The sequence below is a fragment of the Xiphophorus maculatus genome, chromosome 9, assembly GCF_002775205.1.
Source record: "Xiphophorus maculatus strain JP 163 A chromosome 9, X_maculatus-5.0-male, whole genome shotgun sequence".
In the NCBI taxonomy this organism is placed as follows: Eukaryota; Metazoa; Chordata; class Actinopteri; order Cyprinodontiformes; family Poeciliidae; genus Xiphophorus; species Xiphophorus maculatus.
Window position 1 is genome coordinate 9,432,307 of NC_036451.1, and position 25,300 is coordinate 9,457,606.

Here is a 25,300-nt window from a genome sequence, read left to right on the forward strand (position 1 = left end):
GTTCTGGATATACGAGCTCATCAGCATATCAAACCCCAATTATGGTCACGTGATGTGAATCATGACCAAAACAAGACTGAGATAACAACCACTTTAACTTATATTGATTAATTAGCTGTACTATTAGGGTCAGTATCTGTTACGTGGTGGGGAATCTTGAAGCAGCGCTGATCCACTTCTGCATCAAAAGGACAGAAAAGTTCACATTAAAACCCTAAGCAGCACATAGCAACATATTTTCTGCTTCATAAAAAAAGACAAATACTGTTCCTTTCAGAAAACTACATTTATTTCACTAGATTCAATGTAATATATAACAATAGGGGGAGTTTGACATACATTATGGATAGAAAAGATCACAATAAAAGTCTTAGCAGCTATTCTAAGTGCTGTTTCCTCAACTTTATAGTATATCCCACATTACCTTTATGCCAAAATATAGAACTTCTCAGAAAATCAGAACAAAAAGAAAACAATTCTTACTCTTGGAGCTTATACAAAAATAGTTAACTTTTGGAAAGAAAATTAACAAGATTTACTGTACTATATGTTGTATTACAGCATTTGAAAAACATTTTGGATTATGTGTCCTTGGTAAAATTTGGTCTGAAATAATTTTTTGATCATACTGTACACTCCTGAATACCACAAAATTTCATCAGCAGATTAATATTACATTCAAATATTCCATATCAACAAGTCATTTGTTTGTTTTTTCTCCTTTAGTGCAAAATTGCACCTGTAATTCCTGTCAGTTTGTCCTTCATTCGTACAACAAAAGTCAGCATTACTATAAATTATTCAAGCTTGAAAACATTTTCCTTGGATTAAGAGGGAAAATGTTCAAGGGAATTCTTTTATGTTTGCAAATATACAAAACAAATTTACAGTTTGTGCAAGTTTCCACATAGAGCCATGTAAAACTGAAGCAATGCAGCAAAAGAAAATGCTAAACCGGGTTTCTGGGGAGTAGTGAAGTGTCCCCTCAGCGATAGAGACACATGCTCGTACTCCGGTACAGGTACATGTAGGCGTCGCAGAAGAGACGCTTGGCTACACCTTTCATGTCCCGCGGCACCTGATTGGCCAGCTCGGCAGGAGACATTTCCAGGTACATGCCAACCTCAGGACAGGCTTGCACCTCAGGGATGTTGAATCCATCTCTCTCTCCTAAGAACAAAGCACAAACCAAATAAGTTTTCTCTCTGTTTGGAGAAATGTTATGTCAGAACTCAACACCCACCTTCTCTATCGGCCATGCTGTCAAAGAAGATCCAGTCACGTGTGTTTGGTCCGTGTTTGACAAAGGACACATAGTGGCTTGTCTCGATGCAGAGCACAGCGAACAGCTCCAGGCGGTCTCTGGTGAGCGAGTGGGGGATGCCGCGGTCGATGTAGCCTTTGGGGACTTCCAGGGCTGCAGGCTGATGGGAGAGGCGCTGAGGGTGAGAGTGCACCTGCGGAGAAATACAGACTTTTATGGGAAGATATTCAAAATCTGAAACACTCATTATAAGACAGAGTCTAACTGAGGAAAATTTGTAAAAAAAAATTCCAACTACTGAGTTGCAGCAGATGAGCAAATAACCCTCAAGTTGACTGCTGTGAAATAAGCCAACAAAAGCCCACATACAATACAAACCAACAAAACAATATTAAACAATTTTACTCTAAAAATATTAGAGTGGTGTTAGTGCAGCTCCAATAATTTATAGATTCTCAAAAAGTTATCAGCGATCATCAAATGAAGTTAGAAACCAGGGAAGGCTAGTTTTAATACAAATGTATAGACAGCCATAGCCACTGAATCTGATGGCATTTTCTGATACTCATCGCTATCATGTTGTGTGTTCCAAACAAGAGCAGGTAGTGAGAGTGTAGATCACATTCAGCAGATCAAATTGAATCATAAAGTTTCTACACATTACTGCTGTTAGCATCTTTTCCACACTGCCACTTGAAAAAGAAACCACTTTATGTTTTACTTAGTTGACTTAGAAGGTATGTTGTATTTTATTATTTCATTCACATAGAATCTTAAAAGATAAGTGTTTTATAAATAAACTTTAACTTGAACACAATTGTTGCAGCAAAACCACCAACCTGAGTGGAACACGTCTTGCAGAAGACTTTAAATCCTGTTTGGCTAAAAACTGGCTCTTTAAAACAGTCGGCGCACTCTTCCACTGCCATGTGTCCACACATAATGCACTGCTGAGGACCTGAAACACACTCAGACAATGAGTTTTGTTTACTGTGTTGCATCATGTCTGATCAGACGTGTTTTAATTTTACCCTCAGAGAGGAGGTCGGTGATGTCCAGCTCCAGGGAGGGAATAATTTTACTGAACATCTTGAATTTCTTCCCAAAGCGAGGCATCTGAAGGATGAGGCAGGAAGGCACCTAAAGTTTAAAGACAGAGAAAAAGGCAAAGAGGAGTGCTGAGTAAAACGTTTAACTGAGGCACCTAGTGGTGGAAAAGGAGCAGGTCGGAAAAGGTTCAAACTAAAACATCTGAGTATTTATTGATAGTCACTAAAGAAAAGAGGGAGCCCACCTCTGCCAGTTTGAGTCCTCCACTGTGAAAAGAATGTTCCAGTAGCTGCTGGACTGTGGGCAGAACCAGGCTGTGGTTCTGGTCCAGAAATATCTGATAGCAGTAGCTCTCCTGCACTTTGCCAGCAGCCGATCTAAACAGAGAAAGACAAAGAAAGAAATTGTAAAAGCATGTGTGGTACAGTTAAATCATAGAAAGGAAAAGGTGAAGGAATACAGCTTCAGCAGAGGCTCCAGGACAAGAATGTGGTGCATCACAATGATGAGGAACTCCTCTGGATCTGAAACAGACAAGTTACATCAAGACTTTGAGTTTTAATCTCAGAATCAAATTGGACCTTTTAGGAGCTCGAGGATCAGACTGACCCTTCTCATCAGTGGTGAAGGACTGACAGTAGCCATGTTTCTGCAGCTGCTCTCGAAACCTCATGATGTGTTGCCCCTGAACAAATCCCTTACTGCAAACAGCACACAAATCATTAAGCACTGCCTTCCCACACCAACACAAACAAAAGATGCAAAAGAAGACACACACACACACCTGCGGAGTGGGTTGACAATATCATGGAGTAAAATTCTCTGGATTGGAGCATCCTGAGGAGTTGTTGCTTTGAACAACATAGAGTCCAACACAGAGGAGCAGGAGAACAATCTGAAGGCCACAAAGGAAAAAAAAATGTTTAGCTATTTTTAACTTTTAAATATTTCCAGAGACTATAGGCAGTCTTTTTTTTTTATTTTGCTACAAATAAAAATCTTTATCTAATTCTAACAGATTTTTAATAATGTATTTCATAATTAAAAATGTATGATTCTGACCCAAAGAGGGCAGAGTCCATGTAGCAGGAGTTGCAGTGTCCTTGGATCCCCTTCATTCGTCCAATCAAAAGCTTTTCGACCTGCTCTGTGCTGATTGGAGGAACAGTCTCCAGCTTCCTTGTGTCGTGATTTCCATCTTCCTCTGTTCACAAAGATTAACATCATATCCATCAAATATACACAGATTACAAGATACAACACATGTTCAGATTGAGATAACTTCATGCAGGTTTTCCCGCATGGAGTTATGTCAGATAAATGTAAAAGGTAATATAAATATCTTCAATTTTAGTTTATGAAATAACTACTTGACAGGGGTGAACAGAACAGAAAAAAAGGTATTTGAAGCTTAGCTGCCATTAGAGTCAAACCAATAAAAAAATAAAGAAGTTTTTTCGAAACTTCTCAAATTAGTAGGCAAGGAGAAGAAACAGGTTTTCAGTTGTATGTGTTGTGACTCAGTCAATCTGGGCGAAGTTTTTTATTCTACAACTCATTACAGTTGTGCTTTTTAGAACAAAACTATTTATATAAATCATTAAAATGTTAAAATTACCATGTTATACATCCCGATAAATGCATCCTGCAACTCTGAACTTACCATTTTTATCCAGTTCTAGCATCATGTTGTTTTGGGCTGATATGTTCTGAAATCGTGAATCAGGACGGCAGGACATCAGCTTCACAAACAAAGCTCTCTTTGGAGGACAGTCGAAATAACGCACTCCATGAACTGTTCCGTCGCTGACGCCACAGGCTTCCTCCTGCAGACAGTTTCAAAGAAATCAAATCACTTCAGGGTTAAATACTAACAATCATTATTAGAGATGCACAATGCATCGACATCAACATCGGATGATGTTAGTAATTTTTTAACACTTATCTGTCCGATCAGTAAAATTGGGTCAATATTAACAACTGATGTTTATTTCTATTCTGTTGCTGTGTTTATGTTTGTGTTTCTGGAGGAGAGGAGTGGGTTGGCCATGTGGTATTTGTTTGGTAATGTGAGAATGACAGTGACGCTAACTGTCAAAAGGTCAGCAAAATATATATAATTTATAATATACTATCGGCCCAAATTTTTTGTATCTGAGCTATGTTCCATGTTAGATTAAAATTACAGGCATTACAGGTCTTGTTCACAGTATAACCTGAACATCAACACATCAGCAAATAGATTTACCAACTCAAGTCCAACCATCTTATCTTCACGGCCGGGTAGCCTGCCGATCCAGCGGATAATTCCATATGAGTTCCCTTTACCCAAAGTCACCTCAACAACAGAGTTTAGACTTATGCTCAGATCAGTGTGAGCTTCCACAGGGGGAATATCGATGTCCATGCTTCCAGACCCTACAGTGTGTAGAAAATATAATAATCAGATTGAACAAAAGTGGAGAAAACAGATATAGAAATACAAAATCAAGCTCAAACCTGAAAGAAATTCTCCTTTGTTAACCATGTAGAGTGGAAGTTTAATTTCTCCCCCTCTTTTTCCATTCTCATCCTTGTCCTACAAACATAGAAAACACACTATAAATATTTTGTAAATAGCTTCATTGTGTTTTAAAAAAAATTATTGTAAACTCTAAAGCAGCGGTTTTAGCAAGCAGTTGCAATTTTAGGAATGGAGTGAAAAGTCAATTGCGCCACTAAAGTTTCATTTTGATTTTCTGAATGCATAGTCAGAGGGTGTCCTCATCTGTTGATGATAGTGTAAAAACAACGTCAGACTTGTGAGGAAAATTGTCCTAAATCCCCAGTGAGTTGGTTTAAGGTCAACAATATGAATCTGTATCTATGTTTATGCTAAGAAACTTGAACTGTACATGATCATTGCTTGTCTAAAGTTAAATCACACATACCTTGTATAAATTTAACTATACTAGTATAGTTAAATCTATATTTGAATAGATTGAGTTATTCAATTTATTTTGGGTTAGTTTATGTATGTGAGGCAGATTCAAAACAAATATTGCCACAAGGAACTTTAAAAAATGATCAAATCTAATTTAGAAGCAGAAAATTACGCCCTCTAGATCCCATAGATTCAAAGTCAATCATATAAACTCCAGTTAGTGTTAAATGAGAAGGTATGTCCAAACTTTTGGTCTGTACTGTATATTGTTCATATTATTTAATAGTCTTATAATTATTAAATAATATGAACACAAATCGCACTGTCCACGAAAGGACAAGTGTGATTTGGAAACACAAAGTATTAAAATAGCTGGGTGCAGGTGGAGCCAGAGTTTTCCATAAAAGTTCAAAGGAATACTTTCAACATTTACACTCAGTGAAATGAAAGTTTGTCTCCTTTGAACTCTAGGTCTTATTTTGAATGTGTCTCAGGTTTATGAGAATACACGTCTTTCAAATTATATACTTACTGTGGAAATCTGCACAATATGTTGTCCTCCATCTTCCTGAATGTCCAGTACTATCCCATAGCGATATTTACCGTCGATGAAGAAATACACGTTGTCTCCAGGAAATATGTTTTGTGCTTGCTGTTGACTGTGGAGCTGTGCCATGGAAGGCGACACAGGGGTTGGAACTAAAGGCTTCACTCTGGAGAATGGGGCAAAAATGCCACAGTTTTTCTCACATAGGAAAAATGTCTTAGATCCAAAGCTTCCATTGGTTTTTCCCTTCCCTTTGTCTGGTTTCTTGAGAGGAAAGACAGCAGAAAATACTGATGAGACACACACAGATAAACATACAAGAACACAAATCACACAAAACTCTAGATTTGTTGGAATTTCATATTGCTCAGATCTCAGAAAATTGGAGGTAAAAAAAAAAAATAATATATATGTATATACACTGCTCAAAAAAATAAAGGGAACACTTAAACAGGTGTTTAACACTTAAAGTGTTCCCTTTATTTTTTTGAGCAGTATATATATCAAGCACAGCTGAAGCAGAAGACATTAACATACCAACACTGGGCATAATTTTTATTCTGAAATTTTAGTACTTAGCAGCTACAACAAGCTACCAGATGAGGAGACATCTACATAAAATAAACTCTACTCTCAGCTTTTAGCCACTAAAGGACAAGTTGATTAAGTAATGGAGAAAATGAATAATGTTTTTCTTTACTGCTTATGTTCATGTATCAGAAACTGAGGCACATAGAACAAGGATTTCCTGTGGCAAACATGAGACAACTGTATTTCAGTAAATTGCATAATTCATGTAAAGAAAATCTGCTTTCATTTCAAACCCCTAATCTGCAAGCACAGTTACGAATAAGTATTTTCAATTTTAAAACGGATGTATGTCCTATCAGTACCACTGAAATGAAATTGCAATTTCATTCAGATCAAATCTCTTGGTTCGTATTTTTTTCTATGCAAGGTAAATAAAATCTTAAATGAACCCCAAATTATATTTCACTGATAATGCTTAAAAAAAATTATTAAGTGCTTAACACAAAAACTAAAAAGGTTTTGCACTCAATAAGAATGAAAAAGTACTGCAAAGCAAGAAGATCATTGTCATCATCCTTGTGTCTGACGATGCAAAAGTTTGTTAGCTTGCAGCTCTGAAACCTCGAGGTGAGTGTTGAAGCAAACCATGCCACCATGGAATTACAAAAATGATTGTAGGGAAGCAAGTGATGCCCCTCGCTATCCTTGGAAGGACATTTTCAAACAATTTTTATAGAGGAAATTATTGTGTTAAGAATCTGAGGACATTTTTAAGAGCTCCAAGTGAATTTCCTACATAAAAAAGTCTGACAGAAAGCAACTAACTTAAGCTATTTCTGCCACAGGGAACTTTATAAGCAATCAAAGCCTTTTGGGGTTCATCCTTCCTCAACAACACCAAAATTTACATATAAGATGTTGTTCGTCTGAAGCTGTCTTTCTGTTAATATTCTATTATAATTATTTAGTACTAAATATTTGTAACCCTAGTGATTGTATATTTTTTATGTGCTCACGTGAAAAGAGAAAAGCCGTTTTATTAATTGGTTTAACTAATAGTCATACCTGTAGTTCAATTCCAAAGAATCTTCCTCTAATGGGATTAACATAATCTGGTTCCAAGATTGGTCCAATATAGCGAATGACGCCCATCAGCATCTCGTCTTCTTCTTTCACCATCACATTAGTTCCCACGGTGAGTCCCAGGGACGCCTGGAAAGCGTTGTCTCTGAACCAGTGAAGCCTCTCATCTTCAGGCTCACAGGCTAACAGAAAATCGGCCTCCTCTAGACTCAGTTTCTCCATGCAGATTACGTCAATATTATAAATTAAGTTGGTCAGCGATTTTAAGAACGTGACTGGTAATTTTGCGTGACGGCCAGGCTGGGAAACGTTATGTGTATTGTACGTGAACTCACGGGTGTAACAAATACTTCCAAGCTTGATATGGAGGGGATTTTCGGGTCTTTTGGTTATGATAAAATAAACGTAGTCTGATGGATTCATGTTGTCCTAGTCTGGATATTCAGCAAGGTTCTGAACAGACACAAAACCAACAATGACAAGTTTTACGTTATTGATTTGTATGGCAACTCGGAAGCTAAGTCAATAGCAAGTCGAACCATTAATTACAATAACCGAAACTGTCAGCTATTGTCAAAATAACTTAAAATTAAACACTGGAAAAATACACTAGTGAGTGTTTAGTAAGAAAAGCACCATTTATTTAAGTTTACCTTGACAACTTTGGAGTTTTAATTTCTGTTGCTTCGTCGCTCTTTTAGCTAAGCGTCCCAGCTCCTACGTAAAGTTTCACTTCCCCTTTCATCCTTTCGTTTCACTTTCTCTACAGCGCAGCTTTCACGGACGGTCCCACGGACATGACACTTTGTGGAAACGTTTAAAACATCTTCTAAACAGCTCCCTGGACACCGATAACTTGTTCGTCTAGCGTTATTTGCTGTTAAACTGCGTAAAAGCCGTAATATTTAAGAGAGTGACATTGTTGTTTTACAATCTGTTGACGCTCAGCCAGAGTTGAAAGTGAAGCCCTCGGCGAAGTCTTACAGGCAAGACACAACAACAAGGCCCTGACTATTTCTGAGGGGATTTTCCATGGTTGCTTAGGGCCAATTTTGTGTGTGGGTTCATTTTTGCTTCCTCCTCTATGTTGACTGGGAACAACCATTTTATTTTATTGTTTGTTTCTGCTTTAAGGAGTTTTGTTATCCTTTCCACTACTTCACTTGACTACTTTTGTTTAGGCCTGACCAGTTAACTGCAAGTGTGGACAAATTGTACAGCAACACAAACTAATAAGTGGCTAATAAATAGTGTGCTGGTATCTGTTTTAAAAATGCAAATTGGCCACTGTTTGGTAAATAAATAATACGAGCTATAATTTAAAATCTCATTTAAAGGATTTAATTATTTTACAAAGTTCAAAATATCTCATACACACAGAGAATAATATGAGCCATCTCTGATTGTTTAATTTTGTAATTAAAAATACAAGCAATTGAATGATCATCCTTCAAAAATAACTTTCTTATTTTCAGAAGGTGATTGAGCTTAAAGTGTGCACAAATCCGTCTTTATAATTATGTTGCTGCAAGTAAAGCAGTTTTAATAGAATACAATTGCAAAGCAACTTCTTTTGAACAACTATTGAGCACAAGTTTGTTGCTCTTCATACAATTGAATATCATATACAATTTCTTTTTAATAATTTAAATGTTCACACGTTTATTATTTTGACATATGTTTGGAACTGTAGTGAGGAAGATAAAGTCTGAAAACAAGAACAGGCATTTTTGCAAAAGTACCTACTTCATGAAAATTACCTAGGTTTTATAAAAATAACATTATTCCTGCGTCAGTTCCTTTTCCCCAAAACGATACTTAAGCCTGCAAGTCAAAAATGAGAGCAAATAAGCTCAGGAGACTTTGGACTCTGATTGGCCAGGCCAATGTACGTCATTAGTAAGGATCTGACGTTGAGGTGCATCGGACGTAAACATGGAGGAAAGAGAAGCGCTGAAGAGGCAGATTGAACTTCTACAAGGTGCTTTTCTGTTTTTATCAATGTCAACTTTTCTGTGTTACACCAGCGAGGGAGAAAACCTTTTTGCTCTTATGCATTTTCCTAAACCAGCCGTGTGTAGGACTGAAAACTTTTCTTTCGGATATTTTAGAGGCAAACGTTAACCGTTAGCTTTATGTTTGTGTTAAGCTTTAGAACTTTAATGTCACTGAAATCAAGTGCAGGCAAAAAATACATTCAATTAACATAAATTGTTAAGGTAGACGTCTTTTTAAATACTTCTAAGTTGATTTGATGTGTTGATCAGACAAGCAAGACATTTTCCTCTGGAGAATGATGAAATTTTAAGCAGACGTTATACCAAAACATTAACACCAACTGGTAAAAATGACATCTTCTTTAAATATTACGGTTTTGACATCAGGACATAATAAGAAATGGCGCAGGTTCTAACATTGCTTAAATCAAAGCAGGTTCCTCTATTATTTTTCTACAACAAAAAGCAAAACTAAAAGCCAAATTAACATTTCCTGTTCAAATATGGTTAAAAGTCAAATGTACTGGAATAATCCTAATCAATGTGACCACCTGTGTACGAGCAGGGGTTTTGATTGCTTATTGCTTTGCGGCTGACCGGCATATATTACCACAATAAAAAGAGAAAATTCGTCGTTATTGACTCAAGATAAGATTGTACTTATCTGACAAGCTTGGATCTGCTTTAAAAAAACCCACATCAATCTGGGGAAAGCAGGGAGCACTGCCAGGATCCTGTGATCTGACACACAGATGGACGCCTCTATAATTACTTAGATTACTTAGATTAGAATCTAAGTAATCTAAGCATAGTGACCGCCTGGTCACTATGCTGTGACCAGGCGGTCAGCAGCATAGGGCACATTGGGGGACTGTACTTGCATGGTTTCATTTTCATTCTTCACACCTCAGACTTTCAGTACATGTAACAGTAATGTTATCTGCAAAAGTACTGAAATAACTGCAGTTTTCAGGTATGTCACGAAGTTGAATACAGAGATCGGATGGAACATTTAGTGGCATGGTGAACTGGAATAACCCAGCCAACTCCCTGAGAGTCAACTGGTCTTAGTAAGTTAAATGTTAAACGTCATAAGACTATAAAAAAACAAGTAAAACTTGTTTAGAAGGGGTGAAGAAGAAAGCTTTTCCTTTCATTAGATAAGATAACATAATGACTTAGGTTTACAACATTTCTTCTGAATACACACAATAGTTATTGAGCAATTTCCTTTTGATGGAAGAGGCCATCATGTTCATCTTCACCTTGATCAAATCCAGTGTTAGGAGTGTGATGACCTGGGCTAGTTTTGCTGTCACTGAATCACCTACAAACTGGCTATGCAAAAGTAATCTAGAATCAAATAGGAAGCCAACTGTCTGAGAGCTCAGGCTCAAACAGCACTGACTCATCAACAGGCCAAAAATAACAAATCCAACATTATTAATTTAAATATATATATATATATATATATATATATATATATATATATAAAATTCCCTTCTCACCCACCACGGGTGGTTCTTATCCTCTGAGCTCGGGTCCTCTACCAGAGGCCTGGGAGCTTGAGGGTTCTGCGCAGTATCTTGGCTGTGCCAAGGACTGCACATTTCTGGACTGAGATGTCTGATGTTGTTCCTGGGATCTGTTGTAGCCATTGGTCCAGTTTGGGGGTGACTGCCCCGAGGGCCCCGATGACCACAGGCACCACTGTGGTCTTCACCTTCCAGGCCCTCTCCAGTTCCTCCCTGAGGCCCTGGTATTTCTCTAGTTTCTCGTGCTCCTTTTTCCTGATGTTGCAGTCGCTTGGTATTGCTACATCTATCACAACGGCTTTCCTCTGTTGTTTATCCACTACGACAATGTCTGGTTGGTTCACCATTACCATTTTGTCTGTCTGGATCTGGAAGTCCCACAGGATCTTAGCTCTGGCGTTCTCCGCCACCTTTGGGGGTGTTTCCCACTTTGATCCCGGGGTTTCCAGTCCATATTCTGCACAGATGTTTCTGTACACTATGCCTGCAACTTGGTTATGTCGTTCCATGTACGCTTTCCCTGCCAGTATCTTGCACCCTGCTGTTATGTGCTGGACTGTCTCAGGGGCCTCCTTGCACAACCTACACCTTGGGTCTTGTCTGGTGTGGTATATCTGGGCCTCTATTGCTCTGGTGTTTAGGGCCTGTTCCTGGGCGGCCAGGATGAGGGCCTCTGTGCTGTCCTTGAGTCCAGCTTTTTCCAGCCATTGGTAGGATTTACTGATATCAGCCACTTGGGTTATTTGCTGGTGGTACATCCCATGTAGGGGCTTGTCCTGCCATGATGGTATCTCTGGCACCTCAACCTCCGTTCCCTGTTGTCTGAGATATTCACTGAGCACATTGTCTGTTGAGGCTTTGTCCCTGATGTATTTATGGATCTTAGTTGTTTCGTCCTGGACTGTGGTTCTCACACTCACTAGTCCTCTGCCTCCTTCCTTGCGGCTCGTGTATAGTCTCAAGGTGCTGGATTTGGGATGGAATCCTCCATGCATTGTTAGTAGTTTTCTAGTCTTAATATCAGTGGCTTTTATCTCCTCCTTTGGCCAGCTAATTATTCCAGCAGGGTATCTGATTACTGGCAGGGCATAGCTGTTTATTGCGCGGATTTTGTTCTTGCCATTGAGCTGGCTTCTCAGGACTTGCCTTATTCGTTGGAGGTATTTAGCTGTGGCTCCTTTCCTTGTGACCTCATCGAGGTTGCCATTTGCTTGTGGTATACCTAGGTACTTGTAACTGTCCTCTATGTCTGCTATTGTTCCTTCTGGGAGTGAGACCCCTTCTGTGCGGATGACCTTCCCCCTCTTTGTGATCAGCCGACCACACTTCTCTAGTCCGAATGACATCCCAATGTCCGTGCTGTAGATCCTGGTGGTGTGGATCAGTGAGTCGATGTCTCGCTCACTCTTGGCATACAGCTTGATGTCATCCATATAGAGAAGGTGGCTGATGTTGGCCCCATTTTTGAGTCGGTATCCGTAGCCAGTCTTGTTGATAATTTGGCTGAGGGGGTTCAGGCCTATGCAGAACAGTAGCGGGGACAGAGCATCTCCTTGGTATATGCCACATTTGATGGACACTTGTGCAAGTGGTTTGCAGTTGGCTTCAAGGGTGGTTTTCCACAGCTTCATCGAGTTTGCAATGAAGGCTCTCAGAGTCCTGTTGATGTTATACATCTCTAAGCATTCAATGATCCAAGTATGCGGCATTGAGTCATAGGCTTTCTTGTAATCAATCCAAGCCATGCACAGGTTGGTGTGTCGGGTTTTGCAGTCTCGGGCAACAATAGATATATATATATATATATATATATATATATATATATATATATATATATATATATATATATATATTTCATGTTAAAAATATCTAACTTGATAAAGAACAGATCACTTCTATGATGCCGATATGGAAAAACATGGAATAGAAAGAAGGTGTGCTTTGTTTTTACAATGACTGTATGTTGGCAAAATAATGACTCCTTCACAAATGTTCTTGTCACCAAACACATTTGCATTCCAGTTCTATCACTCATGGATGGTTCCATTAACCGTTTCCAAACCCATTTCAAAATTTAGAGAAAATTACATTTCAGACCAAATATACAGATTTTTGAAATAGGAGGACCTGTTTCTGTATCTTGTTTAGGCATGTTTGTTAATTTACTGTCCAAGATTTTAGCTTTGCCATCAAAAAGGTTATTTGTGTCTTTTATTTTTTCTATTTTAAGCATCTCATGAATATTACAACTAAATCAGAACAATTTTTAAATCCTCAGATCTTATCAATAAGCATAAGAGCGTCCATGGAGATGCACCGGTTCCTGCAGCAGAGCAGAGGCAGCCTGAGGTTTCTACAACAGCCAGAGCTTTCAACACGTCTGCTGTCCATCCTCACATCTCCAGAGGGAGGCCGTATGCTCCTCAGAGTCGTGGAAGTTGGAGGAAAACATACTCTCTGAGGAACAACTGCCCCCAGTCAACAGTACCAGCACCCTCAGCTGTTCCCTCCACTTCCCTTTATCCAGCTACCTCCCAGTATGGAACTAGCAGCATCTCTGCAACAATCAGCAGCACAGGGCATGAACCTAACTCCAAAGCTGCTACTTCTTTGTCAGGGAATCTTATGCAGAAGAAAGCGGGAATTACAGTCAGGAAAACTGGAGTGAGTGGAGCAGCAGCAGAACGATTAAACACGCTTTCTGAATGGCAAGGTTCAAGTTCAAGTAGCACGAATATCCAGCCAGATGCACAAAAGGCTGAAAACAGGCTTGTCATTCTACCAGCAGAGAAAACTGAAGCTTCATTCAAGGCTCTCGCTTCTGTTAATGCCAACAGGTTAAGTTCTCAGAGCAAGATTCAAATACAGAACAAACTTTACCTAAACAAGAAAACCGGCCCAGAAACTTGCAAGACTACTAATTCTCCAACCTTACCTTCTCTTTCCAAAGAATCAAAACACTCACCAGAGGCCCTCCATGGCCAGGTTAATGTGCCATTTCTAAAAAAATCCAAGTTTACCTGGGTGAAGAGTCAGACTGTGAGCTTGGAGCCCAAAGCAGCCAGCTCTGTTTCCATACCGATGAGCAGAGTCACAGCTTCTCAGACATCTGTCCTCAAAGCTGCAGCAACTGCTGGGAGTCCGTTATCAGGTGGATCAAGTAAGAAAACGCCTCCCAGGAAGTTTCCTCGAAAGCTCAGTCCTGTCACTGTAGCCCCCAGAACTTCAAAATACAGATGGGTTTCTTCCTCAGGAGTCCAAACTAAGAATCAGCGCAAGCCTTTGTCTCCCAAAGCCCTGATTAATCCTCAGAGAGATGTTGCCAAGAAACTCAAACCAGCCTCTACACCCTCTGGAAAGCCAAAGAGGGGAATCGCAGCTTCTTCTGCCAGCTTAACACACATGAGCCGTTACCGTTGGAAGGCCGGAGGTCAGACTGCAGCCGGGTCGGTGACTGGAACTACACCAGTGGCTCGTCGTAGATCCGCCTTCCACTGGACAGCAGAGAAAAGTAGCAAAGGGCTGAAAACGGGACATCCTTCTCCTACTGCCCCTCAAAGAGCGTACCTTCGCTCTTCCTCCCCTGCTGGGTTCAAGCTCTGCAGCAGAATGAAAATTATCAGGAAGTCCGGCAGCAGGTACATTTACACACTGATTCACCCAGTTATCATTACTGATCCGATTTTTACCAGTTAAGCTCTCTTCATTTTTTTTCCCAGAAGGTGGCAGCAAAGAGTTTTAAAGGTGCATCTCAAAGAAGTAGAAAATAAATGCATATCAGTATTACAATTTAAATAGTGAAACTAATATATTTTATAGATAGTGATGTAAGAATTTATTTGTAAATATTTAGATTGCATGGCTTTGAGCTGCTGAAATATTCAGTTTTCAGAACTGTAATCTTATATAACACCATTAAAAGCTCTAACATGCTGACACTCTTTATGTAGATGCAGATTTCCTTTCCAATAAGGCTTGGCACCTGCACACACTGACAAAAGTATCCGTACCTGATGGTGTCCATTTTATCACCGCGCCTGATTGGACAACAAACACTTCTGACCTAAACCTCACAAAGAGTTTAGAGCAGCGTTTCCCAATTCCGGTCCTCAGGCCTCCCTGCCCTGCATGTTTTAGGTGTTTCCCTTCTGCTACACACCTGGATTGAATATATGGGTGATCAACAGGTTTCTGCAGCACTTGATGGTCATGCAATCATTTGAATCAGCTGCTCTGGAATAGAGGCACATCTAAAACATGCAGAGCAGGGGGGCCTGAGGACCGGAATTGGGAAACGCTGGTTTAGAGTATTAAAAAGAGGAAGATGAGAGACACCAGAGCCAACTATGGAGATGAGCTGAAGGCTGCTATCAGCCTTCCTGTTCTTCCTGAACACCTCAGCAGAAGACATTTCTGTACAAAATGTCATGTAATTGGTTTTATGTAATATTAAAATTTTCCATGAAGCTGATATTTGATTTTTTTTCATTATTTGACAAGCATAATTTGAAAAATGAATAGAAATAAGTGAAGGAAATATGTCTGTCATTCTGTATTACTAAGACATGTATTATTTTGCTGCTCTTTATGTTCAGCAGCTCTGTTTTTTCTTTGTTCTCTTCACCTTTAAACTTTGTTCTCCGTTCTGCTTTCTTACTTTGCCCTCAGTGTCGCTGCAACAGAGAAGGTGAGCAGTCTTGCTACAGGAAAGTTTCCCCTGCGTAGAATGTACTCCTTCACCAGGAGTCCTGCAGGAGTTCGGAGGACGCCTCCCAGGGAACTGGTCTGCTTTGGCAGACACAAGTTGAGGCGTCTCTCCCCGACCTGGTCAAAAACAAGTAAGAAACACACATTAGTGTTTAAAGGATGCATTGATTTGTAGTTATTGATCAGTTATCTGCAAAATAATTAATGGACATTGATAAGAGTGTGTTGGGTTTTCATAGTTTAGTTGTTGTATTTTGTCCTGGCTAAAGTAGTTTAAGAACTGCTAACTAATGTCTAGCCATTATTTTACATTTCTAAATATGCATTTTTTTTCTTCCACTTGTTGTTTCCTAAAGGTTTTAAAATGTAGCCTGTTGTAACAAATTATTAGAGCTAGTTCAGATAAAAGAAAAAATAAATGACTGCCGTCAGTGAGATATGTTTCTGCCAAAAAATTAAGAATTTTGTAAATTAACAAGAAAAAGTAATAAATTTGCATAAATTTGTGATGATTAAGGCTTTATATTTCTGATAGTAAAACTAGGATTTTTTTTTTATATGATAAAATTAGAAATTTGTAAGAGGAAAAACTCAGAAGTTTTCTGAAATTATAAACTCAGACATCTAGGTCAAAAAGTGACAGAAGTCCTCTGGTAAATTTAGGAGATGCACATCTGGATGTTTTCCAAAGTGTAAGTGCCACATCCTGGCTCTTTTCCTGTATCAGAACTATATGTCAAAACAAATTTCTGACTTTGCAACATCAGAGAATTTCCTAAATTTAATATCATGAATGTATGCCTTTAATTATGTAAAATTTTATATTCTTTCTCACAAGTTTACGACTTTCCGACATAAGAGAATATCTAAGTTTTTTTCTTGAAAATACATGGAATTAGTTTCAAATTTATTTGTTTTGACAGTTATTTATTCCTCTTATGTCTATTGTTTTTTTTATTTACAATGGTCCTAATTTTCTGTCATATAAATAAGAAGAGACTTTTACCTACTTCAGTGTTCTGCATAAGATTGGTGACAATTAGTATAAGATGACGTTTAAGTTTATTTGTTGAGCCACTTCTGACAGCACCGGGTCTGCTCAAGATAGAGCTGCGAAAAATCTCAGAAATACTTTGAATCAATCAATAATTCCCACAGACTCTCTGCTTTTACTGGTGGTTCAGTCCTGCCAAGTAGAATTTTGTGGCTCATTTGTCTTCCTCCAGCTGACACAATTATGCTACAGTGTATTGTAAAAGTCTTATTCATTTTTCAGTCAAACACAACTGTCATTTGACTGATTTCTGTTTTAATTTTAGTGTTGTGTACATGCTGAGAGGTGCACCATTAATTTCCTTCCAAATGTTTTGGTTAGGGACTGTGGCTGATGTTGTTTTCTAGCACAGCAGTTTGTCATGTCTGTGTTTCTCATACCTGCTCCATGCTTGGTTCCACATAATGGTTTTGTTCAGTGTTAAACACTTTCTCCTGTCGTTCAAATTAGTTATCCAGGTGTGGATAAAAACATAATGCCATTTTCTGCCTTTGTAGTGCAGATAATTGTGATTAAAATGGGACAAACTATTTGGAAGCATAATTAAAACCCATACATGGCAACAATTTAATGGTAATAGATTTAGATTTCACTTGCAATTTCCAAGGTAGCGCTAAGGTAAAGGGCTAAACAATGAGGGGAAGCCCAGATGATGATTTCATGGGTTTAGAGAACTGTGATAGCTTAACTGACATTTTTGAGTTAAGTGGAGACATACATTTGGATGCTGGCTGAAGCTAGGAAGACAGTGTTCTTATCCACAGTGAAATGTGTCCTGTACCAACATGGACTGAAAGGCCACTCAGAATGGAGGAAGTCACTAGTCCAACCCCCCCCCAAAAAAACAAACAAAAATGAAAAAGCCAAATTTCAGGTTGCACATGCACACAGAGACAAAGACCTTCATTTTGGAGACATGTCCTGTGTTCTGATGAAACTAAAGTGGAACTGTTTGGTCATAATGACATTTAAAGGAAAAACAGGGATGTTTGTAAGCCTGAGGACACGAGGCTAACAAACTGTGATGTATGGGGGTGGCGGCATCATATTTTAGGGCTGATTTGCTGCAGAAAGGATTGACTCCTTGGTGTTTTGGTGTCCTTTGACTGGAGTAACTAAGATGACCATTGAATATGACCAATCATTTCAGTTTTATTTTGTTCTAACCTACTGGCTTTTTATCTAATAAATGAGCCGTAAGTGTGTTTTAAATGTTTTTTTTATTTACTTTTAGTGCAGTTCACATTGGGATTCAGAGGTCAAAGAAGAAAACACTTTAGTGTCCTTAGTATGAAGTTTTTCAACAACTGTATTCTCAGTAGATTTTAGGAATTGTGTAATCCTTCAGATTATTTTACAAAAATAAAGCAGAACATGAAAAGTGGGTTGAACCTGTAGTGCTGTGACTAGTGAGAAGAGATGGCTAGAGCTAAAGGGAATTAAAATATTTTCTAAAGATTAGTATGTGTTACAGATATTAATGTCCGTCAACCCCCCTCTTGTTTTTTGTTTGTTTCCCTACATGCCAGTTTCTTTTTTTGGTATTTTTTGCTATTTGTTTTAGTGTACATTTATTTTAGGATAAATACACTATGTTTTGAGAACCATATTTTGAGTCTACTTCAGTAGAGGGCAGCAAATCGCATCCACATGCTGCTTGTAAAGGCTTTGCAGGACCTGCTGTCACAGAAGAGGCTTACAGACAGAGTGTAAGAGGAGCAGGGGGTGGGGTGTGGGGGGTGTTAATTGATTGCCCAATTCAGCTGTGATGGCGAACAAGTGCCGATAGCGGGTAATTTGCAGAGGTGGAGGCGAGCGGTGCCGCTGCTATCAAGCCCTGGCACCACTCTCCCTTCAGCAGATAAAAAGGAGCTAATGCATAATTATCCTTTTGCAAATTGGATTGTTTTAACGAACTGTAGAATATAGGCCTAACCTGATGGAAAGCAATCATTGTTTTTACAGCCCTCTCTCCTCCCTCTGTCTCTCCCTCCGCTGGCCCCTCCAACCCTCTGGTCGTTCTGTGCGCACCCTACACGCCTCATACCCATCTTGGTGTAATCTCCAATTCTCAGTGAAGTCAGAAGACATTAGAAAAGCCATCACTATTAACATTAGGCTTTATTCCTCCTCACGGCTCTCTGTCGATCAGCCTGACTCTCTAACTCTGCCTGGATTCTTTCAGACTCCTCCTGTTTTCCTTCTCTCAAACTTCAGTTTTTCTGCCTGATTTTTTTTATGCCTTACAAACAACTTAAATAGCATGCAGCAGGGACATGTGCATCTCTAATTAAAGATGGGTGTTAAGACTCGAAAGAAGGAAAGGTGGAGCAGGGGTGAGTGAAAAGGAAGATGGAGCGAGGGAAGCTGCGCGTAGCCGTCTGCACCTCTGATAAGAGCCGCTAATAAAGAGCAAATTGAATTACTAATGATGGGAAGCAGAGTCCCTATAGATGAGCCCGTTAAAAACAACCTTATGACCACTCACACATGCATGATAATACACTCACAAACAATGTTTCTTAATTTCCTCCTCAATGACTAGTTTGAGCCTTCTTGGCCACGTTAACGGGGGAGGTGGCGTTCTGAGGTGCTTGGTTATCTCTGGTTTAATTTAAAGAGGGCATAAACCCAAGAAAGCAGTGGGGACCGTAATGAATTGAGGTGTGTGTGTGTCTGTGGTACCATGTACCCAGAGGCATCCATGGGGCCCAGATAATCAAATAAAGCAGATAAATGTCAGGAACGGACAGAAGACGGTGAAGAAGAGTGCTGAGCCGTGCGGCTTCAGGCCCCATGTGACAGCTTTCTGGAGCGTTTTAGCTCTCTATCTGAACTCTTTCCATCACACAGCATGTCTCTCTACTCACTGTTGCTGTCTTTGCTGTGCTGATAATAACCCTTAAGCCTACTTCTGAATATAACTTTTCACATCGCCACCTTTATTACGACATAAAAGCTAATCAGGCTTTCAGATTTATATTTCTGGACAGTTATTAGTTGTGCAACCCATAAATCTGGTCTGAGTGGAAGAGTCGCAAGAAGAAATCCATTTTTGAAAGAATGTCAGAAGAAGTCTTCTTTGCAGTTTAACTCAAGCAAAATGGGACACAGCAAATAAGTGGAAAAGGGTGCTCTGGTCAACTGAGACCAACATTGAAGCCCATGCAGAAAACTATGTGTGGACAACCTTCACATTGATCACACTGTCTCCACTGTAAAACATGACAGTGGTAGCATCATGTTGTTGGAGTGCTTTTCTTCAGCAACAGCAGGGAAGCTAGTCAGAGTTTATAAGAGTATGCGTGGAGTATGTTGGGCTGAGCAAACATTTCAGACTTGGGATGTGCAAAGCAGGTAGAGAGGTTCCTTAACAGATTTTTAGCTGTAATTTCTGCAAGTGATGGTTCTACAAAGTATTAACTCAGAGGGGGAATAAAAACAAGCATCCACAGTTTGATTTAAGAATAGAAAGAAAAGATAACATTTTCATTTGCAGTTAAATTAGTTTTTGACTTGGTTTATGACATAAAATCCCAGTAAGAAATATTAAAGTTAACAAAAATGTAAAGAATTCAAGGATGTGAATGCCTTTAAAAGATGCTATGCCTGACTTTTGCAGCCGGATATTGTATTGTTGAAAGACGATCAGCTCATCAGCAGAATTAATCCTCTTGGTGTGCAATTGGATGAGTGCATCTAGAAGACATCCTTTTCAGATATTTGATTGTGGTTGGCTGACTTTGTGACGCTTTCAGCTTTAGCTTATGAACACGCTGCCCGCTCCAACATGACACCATGGAGCCGGTTACCACCATAAAAAAATCTTCACTCCTCACCACCGCCTCTCTTTCCTACACGGATCCTGTTGCCGTGCTTGCAGCAATCCCATTTATTTTTCTCATAAATCATGAGAGCTGCTTTGCTTTGCAAGGAGGCCCATCTCTTTGACATTTTCCACTCTTCTCTGTGATGTATCCATGCATTCTGCTGTATGCTAGATACATGCAGACATGTTGGGATGATATCCACAACAGTGTGTTGCCTTGTTGTGCTTTAAAACTTCATGATGAACAAGTTTTTCTCAAACTCACCTTGTGATCAATCGGTAGGTTTTTGTTGTTTTTTCTATCATAAGGTGATATTATCAGGGTGTCCCATGTAGAAATTACATATATGTACATACTGTATATGCCGAGATGATGCGTCAGGATGTTTATAGCAGCTACTTCAAGGTTTCTTTTTTATTGTGACATGAAGTTGACGACTTCAAATGTTGTTCCAATCAATCTTGATAAAACTTGATTTGATGTTGAAGCTGTCTGAAAAATAGTTTATACTTATGTGCATTGAAATTCGAAGGGGCAAAAACTTGATTTCCCCTGTTGTGTGCATACTTTTATGCATAATCAGATCAATTTATGCTCTGATGCATAAATGAGAAGAATCTTGCAATTTCTTTATTTTCTGTTCTAATCTTCTACATCTATAAAAAATGTTCTCCTTTATGTCAGAGAATAATGTAACCTGGATTGCCCTCTAAAAACCTTATCATTGCACCACTAGTTTAAACATAATATGAACCTGTGTGTCTCCCATCTTCTCTGATGTCACTTCTGTTGTAAAGTTTCATGAACTTTAGAAATAAAGGAGTAGCTTAAACATGAAGGGATTAAAGGAGTTTGTACAGCAGCAGTTATTACATGTCCCTGCTGACTGATTATTTTAAAAAAAATCCTTTCAGGCAGTGTGTTCTAAGTCTGTGACTTGTGCATCTCCTCACTGTTTCCTTTTTTGACTTTGCCTTGGCTCAGCAGCCATTTGTTTATTTTTGCTTGTTTATTTGCATCACTCTCTGGTTCACACTTGATCCAGTTTCTCCCACTTTTCCTTCACACTGCGACCACTTGTCCCGTAGTCTGGTTTCACTGACTCACTGTCCCACATTTACACTGCCGCGCATGTCCGTGCACATTCCCACACACAGACTGAGCCAGCCTATAGAAGACTAATACAGCTCTGTTGAACCAGTTGCACAACACTCCTGTTGCTGTGTGCATGCTTAAAGCATCGTTGTATTGTATCAGAACTCTATAAGTCGATAGATTTCAATCATTTGTGTGAATGATGGTTCCATCAGCTGTTTTTTGACACGCGGTTCTCTAAATGCCATTCCTGATCGTATTATCGGTTGGTTGAAAACACTCGCACACATTCTGCTCATTCCTGCTCACTTTCTCAGGCTCTCTGTGTCAAACAGGTGGAGGTCTGTCTTCTCTTTCTGGCCACGGCCTTCGCCCACTTCCTTTCTCTTTGTGTCCGTCACCATTTGTCTCTCTCGCACATGCTCCCCATGACATGTGCGCCCCCACACACGCGACAAACCACATATTCAGTTTGGTAACATTGCCGTAATGATTTAAGGAGGAACAGCAGTTGTCTCTGCAGACAAAGGATGTGCAAACTTTTTTTTGGTCGCTTTACATTTTGAACTTTCACACATTTCTGTGGATGCGTAACGGAGCATGAACTTCTGCATGCATTAATCCTGGACGGTCTTGTGTTGCATGAATGATTCTGTTTCTCATGTAAGATGATGTGTTGTGCTGAATGAGCTTAGTATAGCTCTCTGCGCTGGTGCACTGTAACATTTGGCATTTTGATTAACCTCTCCAGACTCAAGGGGCCATGCATGCCAGTGATCCGAACACTGCACCTTCTCAACTGTGTCTGAGGTCTCTCCGCCTCCTCTGAGCGGCTATCAAACTGTCAGCTGGCCATAATTAAAATTTGACTAATTTGAGCTCAACACGCTGTTCTTCCACTGTCCACCAACACTGTTGCACTGGAGTAAAGTTCTTAATTTGAATAATTTTCTCAAAAAATATCTGTTGTGTGGCATTCATAGTTTTATTTATCCACTTAATCCCTGTTTTTTGACTGAACTCCCCGATCATCTTATGTGTCTTCAAGAGGGGAAGATCATGTGTGTTGAGGGGGGTGGCCGGCATGTGTTGAAATGTGTAATCAATACTATTGAGTACAGAAACTTGACCCTGAGATGATAGTGACTCATTCCCAGTTAAGGAGGTAAATGTTTTCTTGGTATCCAGAGGAGTGGCCCACGAGTCAAGCTGTCCGAATAAATCAGAAACCTAACAGGACGCAGGCAGAGGTCTCTAATTATTTGAGAACACATGGCAGGCAACATGTGTCGCTTATTGGTAAATGGCTCAGCTGCCAAGAACTTCCCTTAACTGGACTGGTGGATCCACAATTCCTCACAATTTACGTCATTGAACATCTTCTGCCTGCATCCTGCGATTGATTAATTAATTAAGTGCTTAATTTTATAAACTAAAGCATTCAATTAAGAACTTGTGATCCACTTTGCTGTCATATTTTACCTCTGAGCTTTCTTCCCCTTGTGATGTGGCCCATTACTCCAATTTCTGTGTCATATTTTTGTTTATTTTTGTTTTTTCAACAACCACAGCTAATCTTGTGGTAAAATCTTATTTTATATACATTACATAGAATAATACCTCAAGATCGTTTGTACACTTTGTTAATTTTACAATTCCAATTTTAATAGTAAATGCAGACATACGCAGACACACAGATTTTGGTAAGTTCACCCATCCCCAGCTGTTGCAAAGAAAAACAGAATGATTAGACACAAAATATGAAACTAGTTAATAGTTTTATAAATTCAAAAAATAAAAGGTGGATTATAAAATAATTTACTATTTAGAACTTCCGTGTAGGTGGTACTTATTACATGGAGGGGTGTGTGTTTGTTCTGGTAATGGGGAGGGGAAAGTCAGAGGCCATTAGTTGCTGCTTCATAAATCTCTACCTTTTGTCAGCTGGAGAGCCTGCTGGTATCAGTGCCCGGCCCATATCCCTGCGACCCTGTGACAGTAACCCTATCTAAGCAAGCTCTCCTCCATATGTCTTCACACACTGACGTGTTTCCATAATAATCATCTGGAGGGGGGGTGGACGTTTATGTGGGAAGACAGTCTGAAGAGCTCCTGGCATTTTATTCTTGTCCCACACATCAAGTGCTTATAAGCACTCACAACGTGATTCAAGATCAGTAAGTTCATATATTTTTGATGAAATCCTTGAAAAAAAGCTGCTCTATTAATGTTTACAATTGAGAGTAAAGTGCTTAAGAAATTAAAGAAAGAAACTAAAAAGTGCCTCTGAGTTAAAGTTATTTGCACATTGTAAAAACACTCAGTTTTATTATAACATTCAAGTTGCAGCTGATCTGTCTGTAATAACAAGTAAAGCTAAATGGAATTAAAATTGTAACAAATTCTTCTAAAAAAAAACCAAACTGGAATGCAGCCACCAGAGTAAAGGCATTTAATCCTTCACTGAACTGTAAAGTTTCATACATCTAATTCAGTCTCACTTATTTTAATAATCTTGTTGACTGGATCATCCCAACTATGTTGAGCTGTGTGACTGGGGTTCCTGTTTGGTCACAATACAATTCAGGCGTAAAAATTGCTCTTTACAGTAATGAGTGAAGTTTTTAACAGGATACACAAACTGTATAAAATTACAAAACTAATGCCAACAATGCGTGCGCTGCATGCATTGGAGCCAACTCTTGTGTAGGTACTGTAGAACCAAACTATGATCAGCACTGCCTGGTTATAAACAACAACGCGTCAACCTCCAGGCAAATTAACAGGAGTCTTCTAGTTACCTGATCATGTTAAGTATTGAAATTATTCCAGAAACTGCGCCTTGAAATTGTAGCAGGTCTTAACTGTAGCTTGCAGCTGATGACTTGTTAACAACTTTACAGGAACAAAAAGGCCAAGGAGTGTGTGTAATGTTGCATAACTGGGTTTCATTTCACTTCAGTGGCCCTAAATACAACAGAATTTAAACAGCTTTAAGATTTGTGAAGAGAAGGAGCATCTTTGGCTATCCTACCGTTCAGTATGTAAAAAAAGTTGTAATGACTAGTAACATGTAGAATTGTGCAGATCTTTTCTGTTTCTTTTCATCACATATTTTCTGATACGATGATGTGGTCACAATACAACCACTCTACAATAATATGTGTTCTTTTAGCTGATTGTCTAGAGTCTCAGTCAGCTGAGACTCTAGCTGATTCTCAGCTGAGGGTCACAAAAGAACCATAACTTTTTTTCTGACCCTTGATTTAGTTACATATCCTCCAATAACGCTCCATCTCCGCCTGGCTCTCCACTCAAGCCACAGAGCCAGGCTGAGGGTCATGCCCCCAGCTTGCAAAGAAACCTGATGCTTCATCATCTTGAGCTTTTTTTTTCCCAGCCTTTCCAACTTTCCATTTCTGTCATGCTAGCCTGGACATCTGAACCCCCTTTACTCTCCTACCACTGCTATTCCGGTCTTGGTCAGTTATTCCCTGAACCCCACCGACTGCTCCCCTCAGTGCTCTGTTCCTATATCTCCAAGTATCTTAGTAACACTGGTTACCACTTGTTTTTTTTTGTATCAGTTTATGTAGTTTTTCTTCTCTTGAGGAAAGTTGGGGTTTTGTGTCTTTTGAAGCCACTTCTGTATTTGAGTAGTCTCCCCAACCTTTATTGGCATTT

At 39.3% G+C, this 25,300-nt stretch overlaps 2 protein-coding genes across 2 annotated transcripts in view; one reads left to right on the forward strand and one right to left on the reverse strand.

Moving 5' to 3' along the window:
- Positions 1-267: 267 nt before the first annotated feature.
- Positions 268-8,358, reverse strand: LOC102233658 (ubiquitin carboxyl-terminal hydrolase CYLD-like). The gene is made up of 15 exons (XM_005802328.3): positions 8,052-8,358; positions 7,381-7,851; positions 5,770-6,048; positions 4,814-4,892; positions 4,563-4,732; positions 3,978-4,140; positions 3,377-3,518; positions 3,099-3,209; positions 2,924-3,015; positions 2,775-2,838; positions 2,559-2,691; positions 2,296-2,404; positions 2,104-2,222; positions 1,244-1,457; positions 268-1,170 (listed from the first exon to the last, which is right to left on the reverse strand). Exons 2-15 carry the CDS (start codon positions 7,819-7,821, stop codon positions 986-988), a joined length of 2,301 nt encoding a protein of 766 aa, XP_005802385.2. The 5' UTR covers positions 7,822-7,851; positions 8,052-8,358; the 3' UTR covers positions 268-985.
- Positions 8,359-9,315: 957 nt separating this feature from the next.
- The window catches only part of zc3h3 (zinc finger CCCH-type containing 3), a 62,870-nt gene continuing 46,885 nt past the window's right edge, over positions 9,316-25,300 (forward strand). Inside the window, exons 1-3 of the mRNA XM_005802329.3 lie at positions 9,316-9,379; positions 13,209-14,568; positions 15,599-15,768. Of these exons, the coding sequence (XP_005802386.1) occupies positions 9,334-9,379; positions 13,209-14,568; positions 15,599-15,768 (1,576 nt within the window). The 5' untranslated portion in view covers positions 9,316-9,333. The remainder of the gene's footprint in view (positions 9,380-13,208; positions 14,569-15,598; positions 15,769-25,300) is intronic.

What these genes read in the sequence shown, in the direction of transcription:
- LOC102233658 (XM_005802328.3), bottom strand. Translation starts at nt 7,821, where the DNA reads ATGAATCCATCAGACTACGTTTATTTTATCATAACCAAAAGACCCGAA. An exon ending in ATGGACTCTGCCCTCTTTGG is followed by an intron (nt 3,210 to 3,376) that starts GTCAGAATCATA and finishes TGTGGCCTTCAG; the next exon opens with ATTGTTCTCCTGCTCCTCTG. An exon ending in CTGGAGCCTCTGCTGAAGCT is followed by an intron (nt 2,692 to 2,774) that starts GTATTCCTTCAC and finishes TTCTCTGTTTAG; the next exon opens with ATCGGCTGCTGGCAAAGTGC.